Here is a 19,870-nt window from a genome sequence, read left to right on the forward strand (position 1 = left end):
TTACTTCGCCCCAATACTTTAAAATTTTGAAAATTTTCCCAAGCAGTACTTACTGATTCTTTTCAGCCATCAGCCAGGTGATCCTCTCCTCTCAGTGCTTTCACCATTAGGCGCTCCGACCACAGGTGGCACCGGGGCAATCGTCAAAGCTCACGCGCAGCGGGGAGACACTACCTTCGCAAGCGTCCGGCCTCCTTTTTCGCGGCTCCTGCCGCCAGCCTTGCACCACTCTCCACAGCAGTGGGGACGACTTCCGGTCCCCTCATCGCAGCGTCGGGCAGTGGCCCGACGGCATCAGCAGCCTGCTCCCGGTCGGGTCCTTCTTAGGCGCTCAGCCGCACCTCCTGCCGATTCTTAAAGGGCCAGCAGCAGGAACTTCCGGGACCTCTCCCTGATAACATCATCGACTCAGGCCTATTTAGGCCCACCTCTCCAATCCTTCCATGACTTGGCAACAAGTCTGCTTCGCTCTGGTGAAGTCTTCTGAGCTGCATTGGTTCCTGTTCCTGCCTTCCGAGTCCTATTCCTGCTCCTCCTCCCACCTTTGGGTTCCTGCGGACGGATCTTCTGGCTTCAACCTCGGACTGGCTATCGGCGACTCTGGCTTCTGACCTCGGACTGACTTTCGGTGACTCTTCTGGCTTTAACCTCGGACCAGCTATCAGCGACTCTCTAGTTTCTGACTCTGTACTGGCTATCGGCGAATCTCTGGCTTCTAATTTTGGACCAACTTTGGACGACGCTATCAGCTGCTACCCGACTGTCTTCTCAGGGGCCCACCTAAGACCAGCTAGCCTCCGCACCCAAGGGCTCAACCTGCAGAGAACTGGGTTGGTATTGGTGAAGCTCCAGCCGGCCCCTGCAACAGCCCGGCCTTACCTCCTAATGGTGGGGACCTGTGAGGGTTCGCCCTCTCAGGTTGTGCCAACTCCACCTCGGGCAAGGGGGGGTCCACATTTTTCACCCGTCGTCACAACACTCACTAAATTTTGGTCGCCCTTCTCTGTACCTTCTCCAGGTCATCGATATCTTTTTTTGAGATGCAATTGTACACAGTAGCAAGGTACGGTCTCACCATGGAACAATACAGAGACATTATGACCTTCTCCATTTTATTTACCATTCCCCTCCTAATAGTTCCTAATATTCCGTTTCCTTTTTTGACCGCCGTAGCCCTTACCCAGCATCTTCCTCTTCTGCTAGATTTTTTATTTTCCTGTAACACTGTTGTGGGGTTGCTGAGGCAGCAAAAATAGGAAAAATTGGAACAGAAAACGTTAAGTAAGACAGAAAAAGTTAATTAAGCAGCTGTGTGGACAAATAAAAACTGGAGAGACTCACGAGGGTAGTGCTGAAGTGGGAAATCCCATGCATGCTCAGTAGAGTTTAAAAACTAATTCAGCACTGTTTGTCGACAGAGAAAAAAAAACACTAGCAAACTAAGGATCTGATTCACTAAGTTTTTTCCACATAGAGATAGAATGTGAGATAAGACTTAGAAGATCAGGACTAAATGCCCTAAAATAATGCATTAAGAGGCCTGTGCACCAGGCATTTTTCCCATAGGAAAAAAAATGGTAAAAACCCTTTCGTATATCTGGTTCTTTGTAAACTGTTACCAGATATATTCATTCCAGGTATACCACTTGTCCAGCTGATGTTGACCTATTTAAACCCAGTGTAACTGCACTGTTTCTTCTCTGACCTGATAAAGGGAGGATAATATCTCTCAAAAACTTGTCACAAATATATTTAGTCAAGAAAAAAAGGTTATCACTTCCATAGAACCTTATTTCTACAAATTTAATTGGGCTAAGACAGCAATCTCAATACTTTGCTCCAGATATAGTTTGAAACCTTGTTTACTTGAGGAGCTATTTAAAATAATGATTTTTCAAGTCTCAAATGCTGCAAAGGAATACAAATGTTAATGAGAGCAAACTGCATTCTTAACTCTTTTATACATTGCTGAGCAGAGAAAAAAGCCAGCTGGGAATGGTTTGCTATAATGAATGAGTTCCTTTGATTGCTCACTAAAATATGTAAACTTGACAAACTTTGCACAGCATAGATCAATGAGCACAAGTAGTATGTGTTTATTATTACCTATTATTTGTCTCTGAGGCCAATGAACCAAGAGGAGAAACTTAGTGAACATGGTGTTGCACCTAAATTGGTGATTAGTGTCTCTTATGTGCAATAGCACACTATTTTGTGATTTAGCATGCAAAGCCATCTTTGTCAAGTTTCTCATTTGCAAAGAGAAAAATTTCATGTGATTTTGCACACATAACCTTTGAATTTGAATAAAATTGTATGAGCTACTATGATGCAGCATCATGCAAATCAGCTCATTAAGTATGAGCACTGTGCAAAACAAACAAAATTGGCTACATAGGCCAGATTTTGCAAAAGAAATAACTATACCTCAATGAGCAGCTATTTATTTTGTGAAAATCTTTGTAGCAAAATTCTGCATGCAATTTTTATACCAGCTTCATTTGCATATGTAGAAAAATTACAAAGCAAATTCCAAGTAGTGTACACAAAAACATGTGGTTTAGTACATAAACCTCTTTGTTCTATGACTGTGTCCAGACCACCACAGATGCATATAAGAGTGAGAATGCACAGTATATCTGACCAGAACAAGAAAAACTGGATTGCTCTGGTCCTTAGAATCAGTTGTTTTGTGCATGGGATGTTCAACTTGAAGACACCGAACAGTACTTACTTTTGCCTATTATGTGCATTTTCTTTCCTAATGTCATTGAGGTGTCTTTCAGCTGCCCGTGCCGTAAGCTACAAAACCAACGCAAAGGCTGTTTAATCATTTTACCATTTAAAATGTACTTTCACATGCTGACTGAACAAAAGCACTTAGACGCCTACATCAAACAGAATTCTGTCACTTCACTTGTACAGTTTACGGCAAGTCTTTTAAGTTACATAACAATTGGTACATCAAATATCAATTCAACACAGCCAAACATTCTTCAGTTATCAAACTTCTCTACTTCTGGTAGTCATTATAAAATGGAACCTAGTAAGAAAAACAGCTACTTAAAATTTGAAAGAAAAAAAACCAAAAACAACCCCAAAACATCCAAAGGAAGATATTTTCTAGTAAATGCCAAATGAAATGTTCTCCAGAGAACTCATGAGCATCAACATGCAACAGAACTGGGGGAAATACAAAATCCCTTTCCAAGATATTGCCTCTGCCACCCCTCAACTGTACCACAGCACAGCTACACAAAGGAAAATTGGTTCTTACTTGCTAATTTTCGATCCTGTTGAACCACAGATCAGTCCAGACTCCCGGGTTTATGCCTCCCTTCCAGCAGATGGAGATAGAGAAAGTTTAACTGACACTGCCATATAGCCTAGCATGCCTCCTGTAGTCCCTCAGTATTGACCTGTACCAAAGCCAAGATAGTATAATAAAACATGAATCCATCTCCCTGAACGAGCAGTGGGCAAAGGAAATCCTAGAAAGCAGAAAACAAAACATGAAGGATCAAACAAAACCTGAGACATTCTTCAGAATAAGTACCATAACAGATTGAGCAGACTCTCCAAACTCCCTACCTCCACTGGGCGAGATTCTGGACTGATCTGTGGTACTACAGGAATGAAAATTAGCAGGTAAGAACCAATTTTCCTTTCCCTGTACATAACCAGATCAGTCCAGACTCCTGGGATGTACCAAAGCTTCCCTAAATGGGGTGGGGCCTCGAGAGTCCAGCTCTAAGTACACTCTCACCAAAGCCCCCAGCCTCTGGGACCTGGACATCTAAACGAAAATGTCTGGCAAAAGTGTGCAGAAACTTCCAAGTGGCCACCCTGCAAATCTCCTGCAGCGACACATGTTGACATTCGACCCAGGACGCTCCCTGGGAAGAGTAGAATGAGCTCTTAAGCTCTTCAGTACTGGACGCCCCTGACAGATATTCGCAGATCCAATAGCTTCCTTCAACCACCGCGCAATCGTGGTTTTCGACACATTGTGGCCTTTCTTCACACCATTCCACAGCACAAAAAAGTGATCAGACAACCAGAAGTTGTTAGTGACTTTAAGATACCACAATAACGCGTGCATGACATCCAAGAGCCACAACTTCCTCGCATGAGACGCTGTAGCCTCCAAGTTCAGGAAAGCCAGGAGCTCCACAGACTGATTTACATGAGCTTGAAGCTCAGAGATTCGTTTGGCAGAACAAATCGCCACACCAAGAAAACCATCTTCAACGTAAGATCCTTTATGATAGCCCTTTTGAGAGGCTCGAATGGCTCCACACAAATGCCTTTCAAAACCACATTAAGAATCCAGGAGGGACAGAGCTTCTGAACTGGAGGACGCAAATGCTTTGCTCCACGGAAAAAATGCATCACATTCGGGTGTGCGGACAGCGTTGTTCCATGCACCTTGCCCCGAAGACACCCCAGAGTTGCCACTTGTGCTCTAAGGGAACTGAAAGACAACCCCTTCACCAAACTTCTTTGCAAGAAAGTAAGAATATTCGCTACAGAGGCTCGCATAGGAACACCACCTTACTCCAAGAACCAATCCTCAAACACCTTCCAGACTCTCACATACGCCAAGGAGGTGGAAGCCTTCCTAGCTTGCAAAAGAGTAGCAATAACCTCCTCCGAGTAGCCATTGTCTCTTAAGCGCTTCCTCTCAAAAGCCAAGCCACGAGACAGAAGTGATCCACCTGATCCAAAAATATGGGACCTTGTCGCAAGAGATTCGGCAGATGAGCGAGCCACAACGGGCCGTCTATTGCCAGATTTACCAGATCTGCAAACCAGGGCCTCCAAGGCCACTCCGTAGCCACTAGAATCACATCTCCTTGATAGACCTCCACGCGCCACAATATCTTGCCTACCAGCGGCCACGGCTAAGACACATATAGCAGGATGTCCCTTGGCCAGGGAAAAACCAAAGCATCAACTCCTTCTGCCCCTTGCTCTCTTCTGCAACTTAAGAAACGGGTCGTCTTGGCATTTTGCTGCATTGCAATCAAATCCATGCATGGCAAGCTCCATCTGGCACTGATGAGAGCCATCGCTTCCTCTGACAGCTCCCACTCCCCAGGTTCCAGTTTCTGATGGCTGAGGAAATCCGCCTGCATTTTGTCGGATCCCACTATGTGAGAAGCCGCAAGCAACGCCAGGTGTTGTTCTGCCCAGCAAATCAACTCCTGAGCCACCGCTCAACTCCTGGTACCACCCTGCCAGTTGATATAAGCCTCCATAGTCGCGTTGTCAGACAAGATCCTGACGGACAGCCAACGCACGAGAAGAAAAGAAAACAGTGCCAATTGTACCGTCCTCGTCTCTAGGCAACTGATTGACCAAGACGCCTCCTCTGGCAACCACTGCCCTTGAACCAACCGACCTATGCAAACAATTCCCCAACTGGAGAGACTGGCATCTGTGGTGACCACTGTTCACTCTGGGACATCCAAGTCCACGCCTCGACACAATTGGTGCCGACCAAGCCACCATGAGACCTGCCATGGACCTGGCAAAATCCGTCAGTGTAAGCAGAAGAGGAAATTGTTCTGACAACAGATCCCACTGGGAACGAAGTGCCATTTATAGAGGCCTCCTATGGGAAAAGGCCCAAGGCATGGGCTCCAGCATGGACACCATGGAGCCAAGCACCTGTCCCATACCCTGGGCATCTGGCTTTCCAAACGCCGAACTTGTGACTGCAACTTGAGAATGAGCTCCTCTGTCAGAAAAAACCTTCCCCAACTTAATATCAAACGTGCTCCCAGAAACTCCAACTGTTGAGACAAGACATGACACTTGGTCCAATTTACTATCCAGTTGAGCAACCATAAACGCTGTAGTACCAGATTCACTGCTTGCTTGCAGTGGTCTTCTGATTTCGCCAGAATGAGCCAGTTGTCTAGATATGGGTGTACCAATACCCACTCCTTCCGGAGGGCTGCTGCAACCACCATCATCTTGGTCAAAGTTCTTGGAGCCATCGCCAAACAATGTTGGGGTGCAAAATTGAAAATACATGCCTAGAATAGAGAACCTCAGAAACCTCAGATGGTCGGGCCAGATGCTTATATGCAAGTACGCCTCAGTCAGATCCAGGGATGCCAAGAACTTCCCCTTGCGCATCGCTGCAATCACAGAGTGGAGAGTTGTCATGCGAAAATGAGGAACTTTGAGGGCCTTGATGACACTCTTCAAATCCAGAATTGGACAAAAAGTCCCCTCTTTCTTTGGAACCACAAAGTAAATGGAGTAAGGACCTGTCCCTTGTTCGTTCACAGGCACAGGAACAATGGCTCCAAGCATATGCAGATGATCAAGAGTCTGCTCTACTATCTGCCTCTTTTCAGCACATGCGCAAGGGAAGATCATGAACCGGTCCCGAAGCAGATGAGCAAATACTAAAGAGTAACCTTGTTCTACCACACTTAAGATCCACAGGTCTGTAGTAATTCTGGCCTACTCCTTGTAAAAAGGGTCAACCGAACCCCAATAAGCGGGACGGAGGAGCAGACCAGCCTTGTTTCATTGTGCTGGCTTGGCTCCAGAACTGCCCTGTCCGGAGGCATCTCAACCAGGCTTTCGTCCCTGAATGAACTGGTTCCAGGACTGCTGCCTCCCCAAGGCTGATCTCTGCCCACCAGAGGACGATCTGCCTGGACGAAACTACCTATTCCCTTGGAACCACACACGCCCAGAAGAGGAATACCTCGTCCCTCTGTGCTTATCCTCAGGCAGCTTGTGAACTTTAATGTCCCAGAGATGCTTTATCAGCAACTCCAACTCCTCTCCAAAGAGCAGTTTCCCCTTAAAAGGTAGCGCTCCTTTCTGAGACTTAGACAAGACATCCACCAACCAGTTTCATAACCACAGCAGCCTTCTTGCTGAGACCACAGACATCATGGACCTAGAGGACGTCCAAATAGGTCATATAGCACATCCATGCCATAGGCTGCTATGACTTCCAGCCGCTCTGCCTGCTTCGTCTCCTGAGAGGACATGGATATGTCGGACTGCAGCTGTTGGACCCAACACAGCCCCGCTCGAAGCATGAAACTGCTGCAAACTGCAGCCCAAATGCCAAGCACAGACACCTCAAAAATCTTTTTCAGATGGACCTCAAGCCTCCTGTCCTACAGGTCCTTCGAAGCTACAGCCTCAGTCACTTGATCTGTCTTCTTAGTTACTGCCAACACAGCGGCATCTACCTTCGGCACCCTCAATAACTCCAATGTGTCCCCTGATAAAGGATATAATTTATTCATCGCCTGGCCCACCTTCAGTTTGGTCTCCGGCGTGTCCCACTCCCAGGCCACCAACTGCTTAATGGATTTATGAAAAGGAAAAGTCCTCGCTGGGCCCCATAAGCCAGGCATAACTGGATCCACATCCTCCTGATAACACTCCTCCAGAAGCTTGATCCCCAACTCCTCTAAAACATGGGGAATCGGAGGCCTTAACTCTTCCCTACGGAAGAGTTGCACCACCTTCGGATCATCGCCGACAACAGGCTGGCATTCCTCCTGGTCTTCCCCAGATTCCTGCCCCCCCCCAGGGCAGGGATCCTTCCAAAGAGTGCCGGACAAACCAGGACATCACCATCAGAACCCTCTGAAAATTCGTCCCTCGCAGCACACAGTGCAGGCTCACCAAGGACTCACCAAACCCTGGTAGCCTCCTGTCTGCCTGCAGTTCTGGATCTCTTCTTGGGCCAAGGCTCAGTGGAAAAAATCAAGCTTGGGCCCATGCCGCCCCGCGGACTTTCTGGCCCTATAAGCTTTGTGCATCAACAGCACAAAATTCGCAGAAAAGGAGGCAAAACCATCAGAATCTTCCTCCAGGAGGTCCTCTGTCGCCTCCGCCTGTCCGTCTCCCCCCCCCCCCGGGTCTGTGCGGGACTCCCATCAGCCAGAGACAATGAGGGAGGAAAATCCCCCTCCCCCCCACGGCCTCAGCTCGAGCAGCAAATGTGACTAAGATGGTCACTGTTCCCATGCCAACGGGAAATGGCTCAGGGTCGTCCAGCGACGCCTGCACAAGAGCTGGAATCTCGCGCTGCTGGTTAGACACCCCCCCCCCCCCCCGTGGTCATGCCGGAATGCCCTCTCCCCCCGAAAGGCAGCAGGAGCAGCGGCCGCTGCGTTCTAGCCATGCGCATGAATCTCCACAGTCGACACACTTCAAGCCGCACGGCATGCTCCCCCAGCGACCACCCACAAAAAGAACGCCGACAAAGAAGAGGAGCACAAGGGAAAGCCTTCGAACGCCGAGCAGCGCACGAGTGAAAAAACCGCCTGCCCTGGACAGAAGGCAGAGCCTTTCACCATCAAGTCCTCACAACTCTGCTTCTTTCTTTTTTTTTTTTTAAACTTCAAGAAGCAGACAAAGGAACAGAAGAGGCACTTTCCTGTTCTGAATACGGGCAGCAGGCTCCTTCAATCCTCCTGGGGCAGAGGGAGCTGGATCCACCAGCTTTCTGCCCCCAGCTATCGGGACAGAGCACATAAGGATCCCCAACCCCCTGCTCGTCCACCTCAAGACCAGGAAGGATAGCCCCCACCAGGGCCTAACAACCTCCTGGGAGGAATTAGAAATTTTTATTTTTTTTTTTTTACCATCTACTGGATGACCATCTACTGGAGACAGAGAAATACTGAAGGACTGCAGGAGGCACAATAGGCTATATGGCTGTGTAATTTAAACTTTGTCTCCATCTGCCGGAAGGGGGGCATAAACCCAGGAGTCTGGACTGATCTGGGTACGTACAGGGAATATGGAATTTTAATACAAAAAGAGGCTCATTATATTTCACTAGACTACTAAAAAATATCCAAAATTTAACTCAAAATTTTAGAGTATGTCATCTAAATTCCATGAGTCACAGAGTTATCTGGAAAAGCTGATTTGCATTTACATTACTATAGGTGAAGCCCCAATTTTATGTATGCAAAAGAGCAGTTACTGAAACTTACCCAATTATCATGAGCCTTCTTCTCATGTGAAGTAATCTATTAAAGAAAAATATATATTCATTAGCACATCAACTCAAGAATTACTTCCATATTATCCATATTTTTCAAACAATTTTGGACCTAGTTAGAGGTTCGGGAGCAATAACTACAGGTCAAATCTGGCTTCCCACAATGATGCTCCCTGTGAACGTGTGTACATTTTACCTGCAGGCTTTGCACCAATTCTCAAAGTGAAAGTACGTATGCACTTTTGCTTTAAACGTTGCCAGGCGTATAAAGAGCTCATAGTCACTTGCACCTGGTTTGTTTGTTTTTTTGCAGGTAGATTTTTGCTGAAAAAGTACGTGTAGATGCATGACTTTTAGCCATACTAAGGGTTAGCAGTTTTCAGATAGATTACTAGTGTAACTAAAATATTGTGAAAATTGTCATATCCATTGCCTTTTGTCTCAGGAACTGACTTTTATACTGTAAACTTGTGGGAATAGAGACTAACCTCATTTGTACATAATTTGTTGAAGAGTAAGTACCAGAAAAACTGCATGAATGATTCCATAAATTTTAGATTTAGGTCTGTGGTCAGGGAAAGCTTTTTATGTTTTTATGAAAGAACTATTCTAATTAAATCACTACCACTGGGTTCAGGCAAGTTCCAGACTTAAAAAATCATCTTTATTGGTCCTACAAAAAAAAAAGGTCACATCAAAGATATTGTCAGAAGTTTATGACATGCAGCAATTTTCACCCCGAAGTGTAGCAATTGTATTTTTATCTTAAATTGTGCAGTTGGGTTTTTTTGGGTGCTTGTTTTGAACTATAGTTTTTGCATTTTATGTTTGTAGATTTCTTATTTATTTTAATTTACTTGTCATTGTAATACTTTATGTAAATTCTAATTTTATTTATTTATTTTGAAAAAGACCACTATGATGGTCTTGTTTTGAATGGTGGTTAACCAAGTAATAATAAAAACTAGTTCTTCAGTCTTTAGCACTATAGGAAAGTTTGTAACTTTGTATAACTCGAATAATTATTACTAGTGTTTATTTCTCATGATATTCATACTTAATGTCTTATGTTTTAAGTATGTGTCAATTTGTGATGTTAATCTTTAAACAGAATTCCCAAAGGATTCTATGGCACAACAATACTAAATCTTATAAACAAAATGATTATGCTGTACAAATTGTTCTGTTGACCACAGGTGCCACCCTACAGCCTCCACTAAAATTAGACTGCAAATTCCAAAAAATAATTATGCCATGCTTTCCTATTCAAGAGGCTCCTATTCAATTATAGGAAAGGTCCAAATAAAAAAAAAATCTCAAGGGGAAGGGAATAAGAGATGGACATTACAAATGTTTTTTCTGGCACATATCTTCCCATATGATATATGCGCATCCTCAAATCTTTGATAAAGCCCTACGTCATTAGGAACCAAGTTTGGGTTTTTTTAACGGGTAGTTTCAGCACCATGCAATCATCCATCGAGTTATGACAATAAAAAAAAAAAAGGCTCATCTGTATTCTCAATATATATTCTTAGTTTGCCATTTAATGTATTTTTTAAAAGTAAAAGGCAGGAACACAGACATACAGTGAGATCATATTTTTTCCCTCAAGTTTTTTTTTTTCTTATTTTGAAAATGATAGCAAAAACAAATTGAGCAAACAGCTGTACCTGACTTTGGTAAGAACGAATGCTTTTCTCTAGTTCTTCTTCTAGGTCTTTTGCTCGTGTTCTGCAATTAAATAATTATATCATGTTAATATAACATCTTACTACTGACATAACTGTACTGAAATGTTACATTAGTGTTATCCATACCTGTAACTGTTTAGCTCTTCTGCAGCAAAGTTAATCTTTTCATCTACTTTAGAGAGTTTTTCCTCTTTCTGTAAGCGATCTTTTTCTTCTACTGTCAATTTCCTTAAAATAAGAAAAACAAATGCACTTGAAAATAATTTGAAACCACAAAACATGATATTAGCTATAAAGGCTAAAAGTTGTTTTTTTTTTCATCAAAGAACACAGTACCATAGGTATATTTATGCACTATTTCAAAATGTATGTATAAATATTAAAATTCACACTATGGTAACAACATTTCAACCATATAGTGTCATGTTAACTGATCCCTGCCTCTTCCCACAATTCTGCTGCTGACCCTAAAGCGCTACTGAAGCAGGAATCACAAAACAACAGTGATTGCTGGAAACCACTCAGCCACACAATACTACAAATATCACAAATCCCATGATTTGATCAGAAGCCACACTGTACAAAGTCTTTTGTGATAATTCCAAACATGGATTCTCTTACAGCTACAAGGGAACTAAAAAGGAAGGAGCTGCCCTGTGTGAAAAAATTATTGTGCTGCGCCCGCCCCCCCCCCGATTCATTCATTGTCTGTCCCGGGCCCATCCAATAAAGCCCAGCTCCATCCTGCAATCTATATTTTTTTTTTTAAACCAGACACATCCCCACCCCAGAACCCATGGACAGGGAAGGGTATTAGGTACGCTAGACAAACCTTACAGCCTTGCAGATATGCCATCCCAACCCCCCACATCCTTTACAAATACGCACAAATAAATTATGCATTTATAATAAATGTTACATGAAAAAGAACATTCAAAAGTACAGTCTGCCAAGGCAAAAATAACTCTTACAACATGCATATAGAGGTAGATCTTAAAACAGTACGCGCGCGAATACTTTTGTTGGCGCAACCGGCCCCCCTCCCTTCCCCTATCTATCCCACCCCCCAGCCCTACCTAAATCCCCCCCTACTTTTTGTAACTTGTCCGCGCCGCCTCGGCATCCCCCGGCACAGGCCACAGTGCCAGGGGACTCGGGACCGCCCACCCCATCGCCACGCTCCCGGACCCTCCCCGCCCCCTGACCCGCCCCTTTTACGAAGCCCCGGGACTTGGCGCGCGCTGGCGGCCTAATCAAAATAGGCGCGCTGGCGCACGAGGGCCCTGCGCGCGTAAATCCGGCAGGATTTACGTGCGCAGGGCTTTTAAAAACTAGCCCATTATATTTACATGCACTGCTGTGGTGTAAACCAGAAAACGGTGCAAAACACACACTGAACTCCTCTGGAATTAGACTTTTTGTAATGTATATTGGGTGTGAGCCTGGCCCTCACAAAGCCATGAACAATCAGAATTACCATTACAATATAGTAAACCTCCCATACCAACACAACCCTAACAACCTTATCTATGAAAAGGCAACACGGCACATATTACACCAGGCCCTAGAACACCAATAAAACTCTTATTAGGAAACCAGGCTGCTTTAGATCCCTACACAGATATTACATGCCAGCAAATACCTCACGTCGGTCACATATGCAGAACACAGACGGACCCTCACCAAATACAGAATAGAGAGATTAGAACGTATAAACAAAAACGTACTAAGAAGAACTGAACTGGAATCCACAACAAACCAGCCTCTATATGCAAAGTAATGGAAAAACAGAAACATTACCATTCTTCATAAAAACATTAAGGGGCGGATTTTAAGAGCCCTGCTCGCCTAAATCCGCCTAAATCCGGGCGGATTTAGGCGAGCAGGGCCCTGCGCGCCGGTGCGCCTATTTTACATAGGCCTACCGGCGCGCGCAGAGCCCCGGGACTCGCGTAAGTCCCGGGGTTTTCTGAGGGGGGCGTGTCTGGGGCGGGCCCGATCCGCACAGCGTTTTCGGGGCGTGTCGGGAGCGTTTCGGGGGCGGGCCTGGGGGCGTGGTTACGGCCCGGGGCGGTCCGGGGTGTGGCCGCGCCCTCCGGACCCGCCCCCAGGTTGTGTCCCGGCGCGCTAGCGGCCCGCTGGCGCGCGGGGATTTACGTCTCCCTCCGGGAGGCGTAAATCCCCCGACAAAGATAAGGGGGGGGTTTAGACAGGGCCGGGCGGGTGGGTTAGGTAGGGGAAGGGAGGGGAAGGTGAGGGGAGGGCAAAAGAAAGTTCCCTCCGAGGCCGCTCCGAAATCGGAGCGGCCTCGGAGGGAATGGGGGTAGGCTGCGCGGCTCGGCGCGCGCCGGCTATACGGAATCGATAGCCTTGCGCGTGCCGATCCAAGATTTTAGCGGCTACGCGCGTATCTACTAAAATCCAGCGTACTTTTGTTTGCGCCTGATGCGCCAGCAAAAGTACGCCAAATCGCGCGGTTTGAAAATCTACCCCTAAATAATAAAAAGAAATATAAAAATCATAATAGTAAAATATTCATTAAAAATATTTCAAACTGTTAATGAATAGAATATACAAAATTTCCCAAACACCAATATTTTAAAATATCTGATGAATAAAAAAATCAAAATTAAATGATGTTCTCTTCCTCCCAAAAAATTAAATATTTCGAAAGAGCAGAATTATCAAATTATACCCAATAATTAAACCTAATAAGGATTAAAAAAAATCTTTTGCTCTCCATACGTGTGATCTTCTGATTTCCAGTCACCTTGGGATTGTCAGGGAGGTAGGGACGCCCACATTTTACCTTCTCTCTCACACACATGCACAACACCACATTCATTCTCTCACACACTCCCTCTCTTTAACAAATACAGACTCCCTTTTCCCTCACAGATACATTATGTGTGTGTGTGTCCGCCTGTGAGAGCCTATATGTGACACATGGGCTCTCACAGACACACAAACATACACACAGGCTATCATACAGACACATTCACAGGCACAAGGGCTCTCACACAGACACACACATACACTGACACACACATGCTCTCAGTCACTCACACACATATGGCCTCCTGATGTCTTCGGGCCGGCCCCGCAGGCCTTCCTGTTTGGGGGGGGAGGGGGGAGTGGAAGCTGTGTGCGGGTGCGCACACGCAACCGAAAGACAGGCCTCTCTTCTTCTTCAGCTGCCGGCAGCCCCGCGGTTGCTCCTGCTGCCGCTGGCTCACCGCCTCCCCCAGATCTGCTGCCCTGTGCAAATGCATGGTATGCACACCCAGTCACACCGGGCCTGAGCTTAATACAAACAGGAATAATAGAATTTGATTTGGTGACTGTATCTAATTAATTTGCAATAGCCAACATTTTAAACCGTTAACGCACATCCTTTGAACCACTAACCCATTGTCTTTACTGAAATGTAGTAATTTACAGTAACAACTGTTGCCTACAAATATTTGCTTTTTCTTGTAAGTTTCTCAGTACCTATGAAGCTTCAACTCATTTTCTTGATACATCTCTGTCATTACTTTAAGCTTTTGTTGCAGCTTCTGAACTTCACTCTCAAAATGTGAGTTTTCAGAACGTAGAGAGCCTTGTTCATGTTGAAGATGTTCAATGCGATCTGAAAGGTGAGAAAATGGTTAAACAAGAACACAAAATCAGAAGATGTATGTAAAAATTTGAAAATTGGGAATGCATACATCAGAAAATCAGATGGCATATATGTTGGATGTTGACTACTATTAAATAAGAACAGAGGTGTTAGCAATTTGCTATTGGACTTGTAGCAATGTTCACTTTTGTATGCACAAATGGATATGAAAACATTTTTCCCAATTAAAACTTTTTGGAAGAAAAACTGATGCTATTTCATTTGCAATCTATGATGTATACTTGCTAGCTAAGTGCCACCATAATCTCTTGCAATAAGATTCAAATCATCCAAAATATTAAACCAGAGAAACAATGCATGATAGTGCTCTCCAGAACAGTCATTTCAAGATCTACAGTTTAGAAACAGGTTGTTAACCTGCAAATGATGCTTTTATAAAGAGGAAACATTAAAATTAGAATTTCTTGATTTCCTTGGTATGCGAACATCTTGTTCTTGAAAGAACTCAAGAGTATTCATTCCCTGTACATGAGTAAGGAGAAATTTAATCTTACCTGATAATTTCCTTTCCTATATTTCTGCTATACCAGTCCAGAACGATTCAGTTTAATCCCCTCTTCCATCACCACTACATACTCTACTGGAAAGCCAATATTCCTCGGTCAAAGCATTTCAATTACATTACCTTAATAAACAGTAATTTATTTATTATAATGAAGAAAAATGTTCTTTGAAAATTTTTTTATTTCAATAAAATGATTTCTAATATTTTTTTTTTATATAGGTTTAACTTCCCAGTTGGGTTTCTGGACTGGAGTAGCAGAAATAAAGGAAAAGAAACTATCAGGTAAGATTAAATTTATCCTTCCTTTTCTTTCTGCTACTCCATTCCAGAACAACGGGGAAGTACCAAAGCCTAACTATTATAGGAAGGAGGATGTTAAATCCTTTTTTAGGATGCTTGCTCCAAAGGCTGCATTTTCCTTTGCAAGCAAATCCATTCTGTAATGCTTAGTAAATGAATGTAGTGTTGACTACGTGGCTGCTCTATGTAGAGTTTACAGCATCTACTTCCACCCAAAAAGATTGTGCCCTTGTTGAATGGGTTCTGATTATTTCTGGAGCCTGTCTACCCTTCAAAATATATGCTGAAGTAATCATCTCCTTTATCTACCTTGCTATGGTAGCTTTGGATGCAGCCTCTCACCCTTGCATGGTCCCCCAAATATAAAGGATTTCTAACTTTCTGTTTTCTATCTTTTAACCGATTTCCCAATCCACAATAGGACACCGCCCCCTATTCTATGACTTTTTAATTTCTTAAGAATTCTTTCATGAGGGACTTTTATTTATTTATTTATTTTCTATACCGACGTTCATGAAAAGACATATCACATCGGTTTACATCGAACAAGGGTTACATCAAACAAGGGATTGCAATGAACAAGAGGTAATAACATGGTCAAAATGGGTAATGACTAGGGTGAGATTCCTAGAACAGGTAATAACGTGTATTACAGGAATGAAAATTAGCAGGTAAGAACCAATTTTCCTTTCCTGAACATACCCAGATCTGTCCAGACCAGTGGGATGTACCAAAACCACCCTACTGTGGGAGGGATCCCGAAAGACCCGCTCTTAGAACTCGTTGCCTGAAATTGGATTCCTCCGGCGCCCTTTTGTCCAAGCGGTAATGCTTGGAAAAGGTAAGCAGAGAGGACCAGACCGTGACTCTACAGATCTCTTGAGGAGAAACTAGCTGGCACTCCGCCCAGGAGGTCACCTGTGCCCGCGTGGAATGAGCTTTCAAACCATCCGGAACGAAGCAGCCATTGCTAATGTACGCCAAACCAATGGTCTCCTTCAGCCACCGAGACAGAGTGGCCTTGGATGCCTTGTCTCCCCACTTAGGACCACCAAACAGGACAAATAAATGATCTGACTTCCGAAAAGGAATGGTGACCTTCAAATAGCGCAGGAGGATTCGGCGAACATCCAATAAATGTAGGTCTCTATCTGTTGCCAAGTTGCAAGACCAGTCCGGGAAGCCAGGGAGCTCTACCGACTGATTAACATGAAATGCCAACACCACCTTCGGCAGAAAGGACGGCACCATGCGCAATGACACCCTATCCGCTGAAATCCTTAAAAACGGGTCCCGGCAGGACAGGGCCTGCAATTCCAAAATGCCCACGCCGAACAGATCGCCACTAAAAAGACCGTTTTCAGTGTCAGGTCCTTGACCGAAGCCTGCCCCACAGGCTCAAAGGGCAGTACACATAAAGCCCACAGGACGATGTTCAGGTTCCACTTCAGGCACAGTTTCCGAACAGGCGGTCTCAAATGCTTTACCCCTTTGAGGAAGCGAACCACATCCGAGTGGCAAGCCAGGGATTTGCCGTCTATTTGTCCCCCTGAAGCACCCCAGAGCTGAAACTTGAACCCGGATGGAATTGTACGCCAGGCCCTTGGAAAATCCCTGCTGCAAAAAGCCAGAATGTGGGGAACAGATGCAGACCCCAGCCCAACTCCTTGTTGCGAACACCAGGACTCAAACACTCTCCATTCTCCATCTGACTCAGATCCGGCAAATGAGCCAGCCGTAAGGGTCCATCCGTGGCTAGTCGTATCAAATCCACGAACCAAGGGCGCCGAGGCCACTCCGGAGCCATCAGCACCACCTGACCCGGGTGCTGTTCCACTCGTCTGAGAACTCGATCTATGAGAGGCCATGGAGGGAAAGCGTACAATAGGATCCCTGAAGACCCTTTGGACACTAGTGCGTCAAGACCCACAGACCCCAATGCCTTCCGTCGACTGAAAAATCGCGACGTCTTCGCGTTGAGTCGGGTCGCCATGGGCTCCAACTGGGGAGTTCCCCATTGGGCACAAATGAGGTTCCACGCTTCTCCGGACAGCTCCCACTCTCCTGGGTCTAGCTGTTGTCTGCTTAGGAAGTCAACTTGGACGTTGTCGATACCCGCCACGTGCTAGGCAGCGATGCCCTCCAAATGGCGCTCAGCCCAGTTTATGTAAACTACAGATACTGCATTGCTGCAGAGTAACCGTATGGCCTTTCCTTTCAGAAGTGGACAAAAAGTAAAATAATGCTAACCTTATTGCTCTGGTCTCCAGTCGGCTTATCGACCATGAGACTTCTGTCTGAGCCACAGCCCTTGAATAAACAGATTCTGAGAGTGTGCTCCCCAACCTATTAAGCTGGCATCTATGGTCACCATTATCCATAACTGAAGTTCTAGCATAAATCCCTTTCTCTAAGTTTGCTCTTTTTGACCACCAAACAAGACTTTTCCTCACTGAAATGGAGAAAGGGAGCTGACACTCAGTCTTGAATTTGAGGCTTCCAACATGTTAGAAGCACAAACTGATGGGACCTCATGTGGGCTCTGGACCATGGCACTAAGTCTATGGTTGCTACCATTGCTCCTAGCAATTGAAGGTAATCCCAAGCCCTTGAGATTTAAGGTGAAGTCAATCTCTTTATTTGTTCTAGAATCTTTAAGATTCTTTTGAAAGTGAGATAGACATATTCCTCTTTGGTACTGAATTGTGCTCTCAGTATTGACTGGACAGATGTAGACTGCACTTTGCAAAATTGACTATTCAGTCTAAACTTTAACAAGTTGCCTACTCTCTTTGAAGCAGACTCCTTCTTCAAGAATTTTGGCTCTGATTAACCAACCATCCAGATATGGGTGAACCATTAGCCCTTCTTTTCTTAGGAAGGCTGCAACAACCACCATCATCTTGGTGAATGTTCTGGGAGCACTCGCTAAACCAAACAGGACTGTTCTAAATTGAAAATAATTGACAAAATATATTGAACAACATCTTTGCCTTTGTTTCCGAACTAGAACTGGACATATTGCCCTTAACAGTATTAATTTGTTTAATGTTGAACTTTCTGCAGATGCCTTTGATGGAGTAAATGTCTTAGGTACTAGATAGGCCAGTTCTAGAGCATAACCATGTTGGATAATATCCAACACCCATTGATCTGTTATGTGGAGACACCCTTTGTAAAATTACTGAAGATGTCTGCTTACAGATTGTTTTCAAAGTGCTGATCCTCACAATTATACTTTGCTGCTCCAGCAGCTCTAGTTGTCTCTGGTTTTGATTTTCTCACTCCTTGAAAGGACTGAATCTGTTTCCTTAGTCTTAGGGCTTGTGATGGAAGAATATCTACCAGGACAGTATCGTCTGGAGTGACAGAATTGAACCTGGCTTCTAATTTGATCTAAAACTATCCTCTGGTATACTCTCAGGTCTTGTTTCCCATAGGTTTTTAATTAATTTTCTAATTCCTCTCCAAACAAAAACTTCCCTTTAAAAAGTAATTTACAAGTGAGTCTGCTACCCAATGTCACAGCCATGGAAGTCTCCCAGCACTTATGAATAAATCAAGAGATCTTGAAGAAATCTTAATAAGATTATATAGCCTGTCTGATATGATGCTACAGATTCTAGATGAGCCACCTCTTCTCCATTTGAAAGCTGTTGGATTTAGCATAGGAGTGTTCTGGCAACATAACATGCACAGATAGCAACTTGAACAGAAAAATTGCTGAGAAAATCTGCTTCAAAATAAGCTCTATTTTCCTATTTTGTGGGTCTTTTAAAGCCGAACTTCCACTGCTGATACTGTAGCACCAACTTATGGAATCTGGAATAAATTTTCTTGGACTTCTAAGGACAAAGAATATATATGTCGATTTAGTGGCAACAACAGTCTTGGAGTACATTAGAACTGAATTAAGTTTTATTTTTTTTTAGCTTTCACCAGGTTCAATTGAGCCTTTTTTAACAAACTGTGAAGGTTTAGAAATCGCCTCACTTTCATTATTACTGTGATGACACTTGGAGAAGCCTCAGTCACTTATTGCAGAGAAGTATTTACTGCCACAGGCAGCACTGCAGCGGTTTCTCACAGTCATCAGGATAGATTGTATAGTTTTAAATATTCTTAATTTTTGCTCTCCTCCAGAGTTTGCAATTTAAAAATTGCCAAAAGCAAATGATTAGTCTGCTTATTTACTCCACAGGTTTACCTTATATTAAGAAAACCATACAATGGATCAATAATTATTTTCTCTTAATTTTTTTTGAATGTTAATGATGGAATATAAAATTTACCAAGGATCCACCTTCTCCTTCATATGCTATGAACAGTCAAGCTCTACCAAATACCTCCGAATGGAAGAAGGGAGCAAATCAAAATATGGGTTTGCTTCATGATAAGTCTCACAGGAACATGACCAGAAATAATAGAATTTTCTTTTTTGAAAAAATAGGACAATCTAGATAAAAGATGCAAATTAATTTCAAAACCTAAGCTTTCTCAAAAAGATTATAAAGCCCCTGCATCATTCAACCTTTCATCAGCTGGAGGCTAGAGATGTGATTCGGCCGAACCTTTTGGTCTGGCCTTCATTATCGGCCCACCACGGGAAATTTCATTTTCCCGTGGTGGGCCGATTTGTTTCAGCCACCCCAAAAAACGAATTTTCCTGAAATTTCGTGAAAATCCGC

At 44.2% G+C, this 19,870-nt stretch overlaps 1 protein-coding gene across 7 annotated transcripts in view; it reads right to left on the reverse strand.

Moving 5' to 3' along the window:
- MIA2 (MIA SH3 domain ER export factor 2) overlaps positions 1-19,870 on the reverse strand; it is a 316,566-nt gene that overhangs the window by 85,868 nt on the left and 210,828 nt on the right. For all 7 annotated transcript variants that reach the window (XM_029598487.1, XM_029598488.1, XM_029598489.1 and 4 more), the window contains 5 exons: positions 14,188-14,326; positions 10,822-10,923; positions 10,675-10,735; positions 8,994-9,029; positions 2,735-2,802 (listed from right to left, as the gene is read on the reverse strand). In XM_029598487.1, coding sequence (XP_029454347.1) covers positions 2,735-2,802; positions 8,994-9,029; positions 10,675-10,735; positions 10,822-10,923; positions 14,188-14,326 — 406 coding nt within the window. The remainder of the gene's footprint in view (positions 1-2,734; positions 2,803-8,993; positions 9,030-10,674; positions 10,736-10,821; positions 10,924-14,187; positions 14,327-19,870) is intronic.

This window comes from Rhinatrema bivittatum, chromosome 4, assembly GCF_901001135.1.
Source record: "Rhinatrema bivittatum chromosome 4, aRhiBiv1.1, whole genome shotgun sequence".
NCBI classification, from domain to species: Eukaryota; Metazoa; Chordata; class Amphibia; order Gymnophiona; family Rhinatrematidae; genus Rhinatrema; species Rhinatrema bivittatum.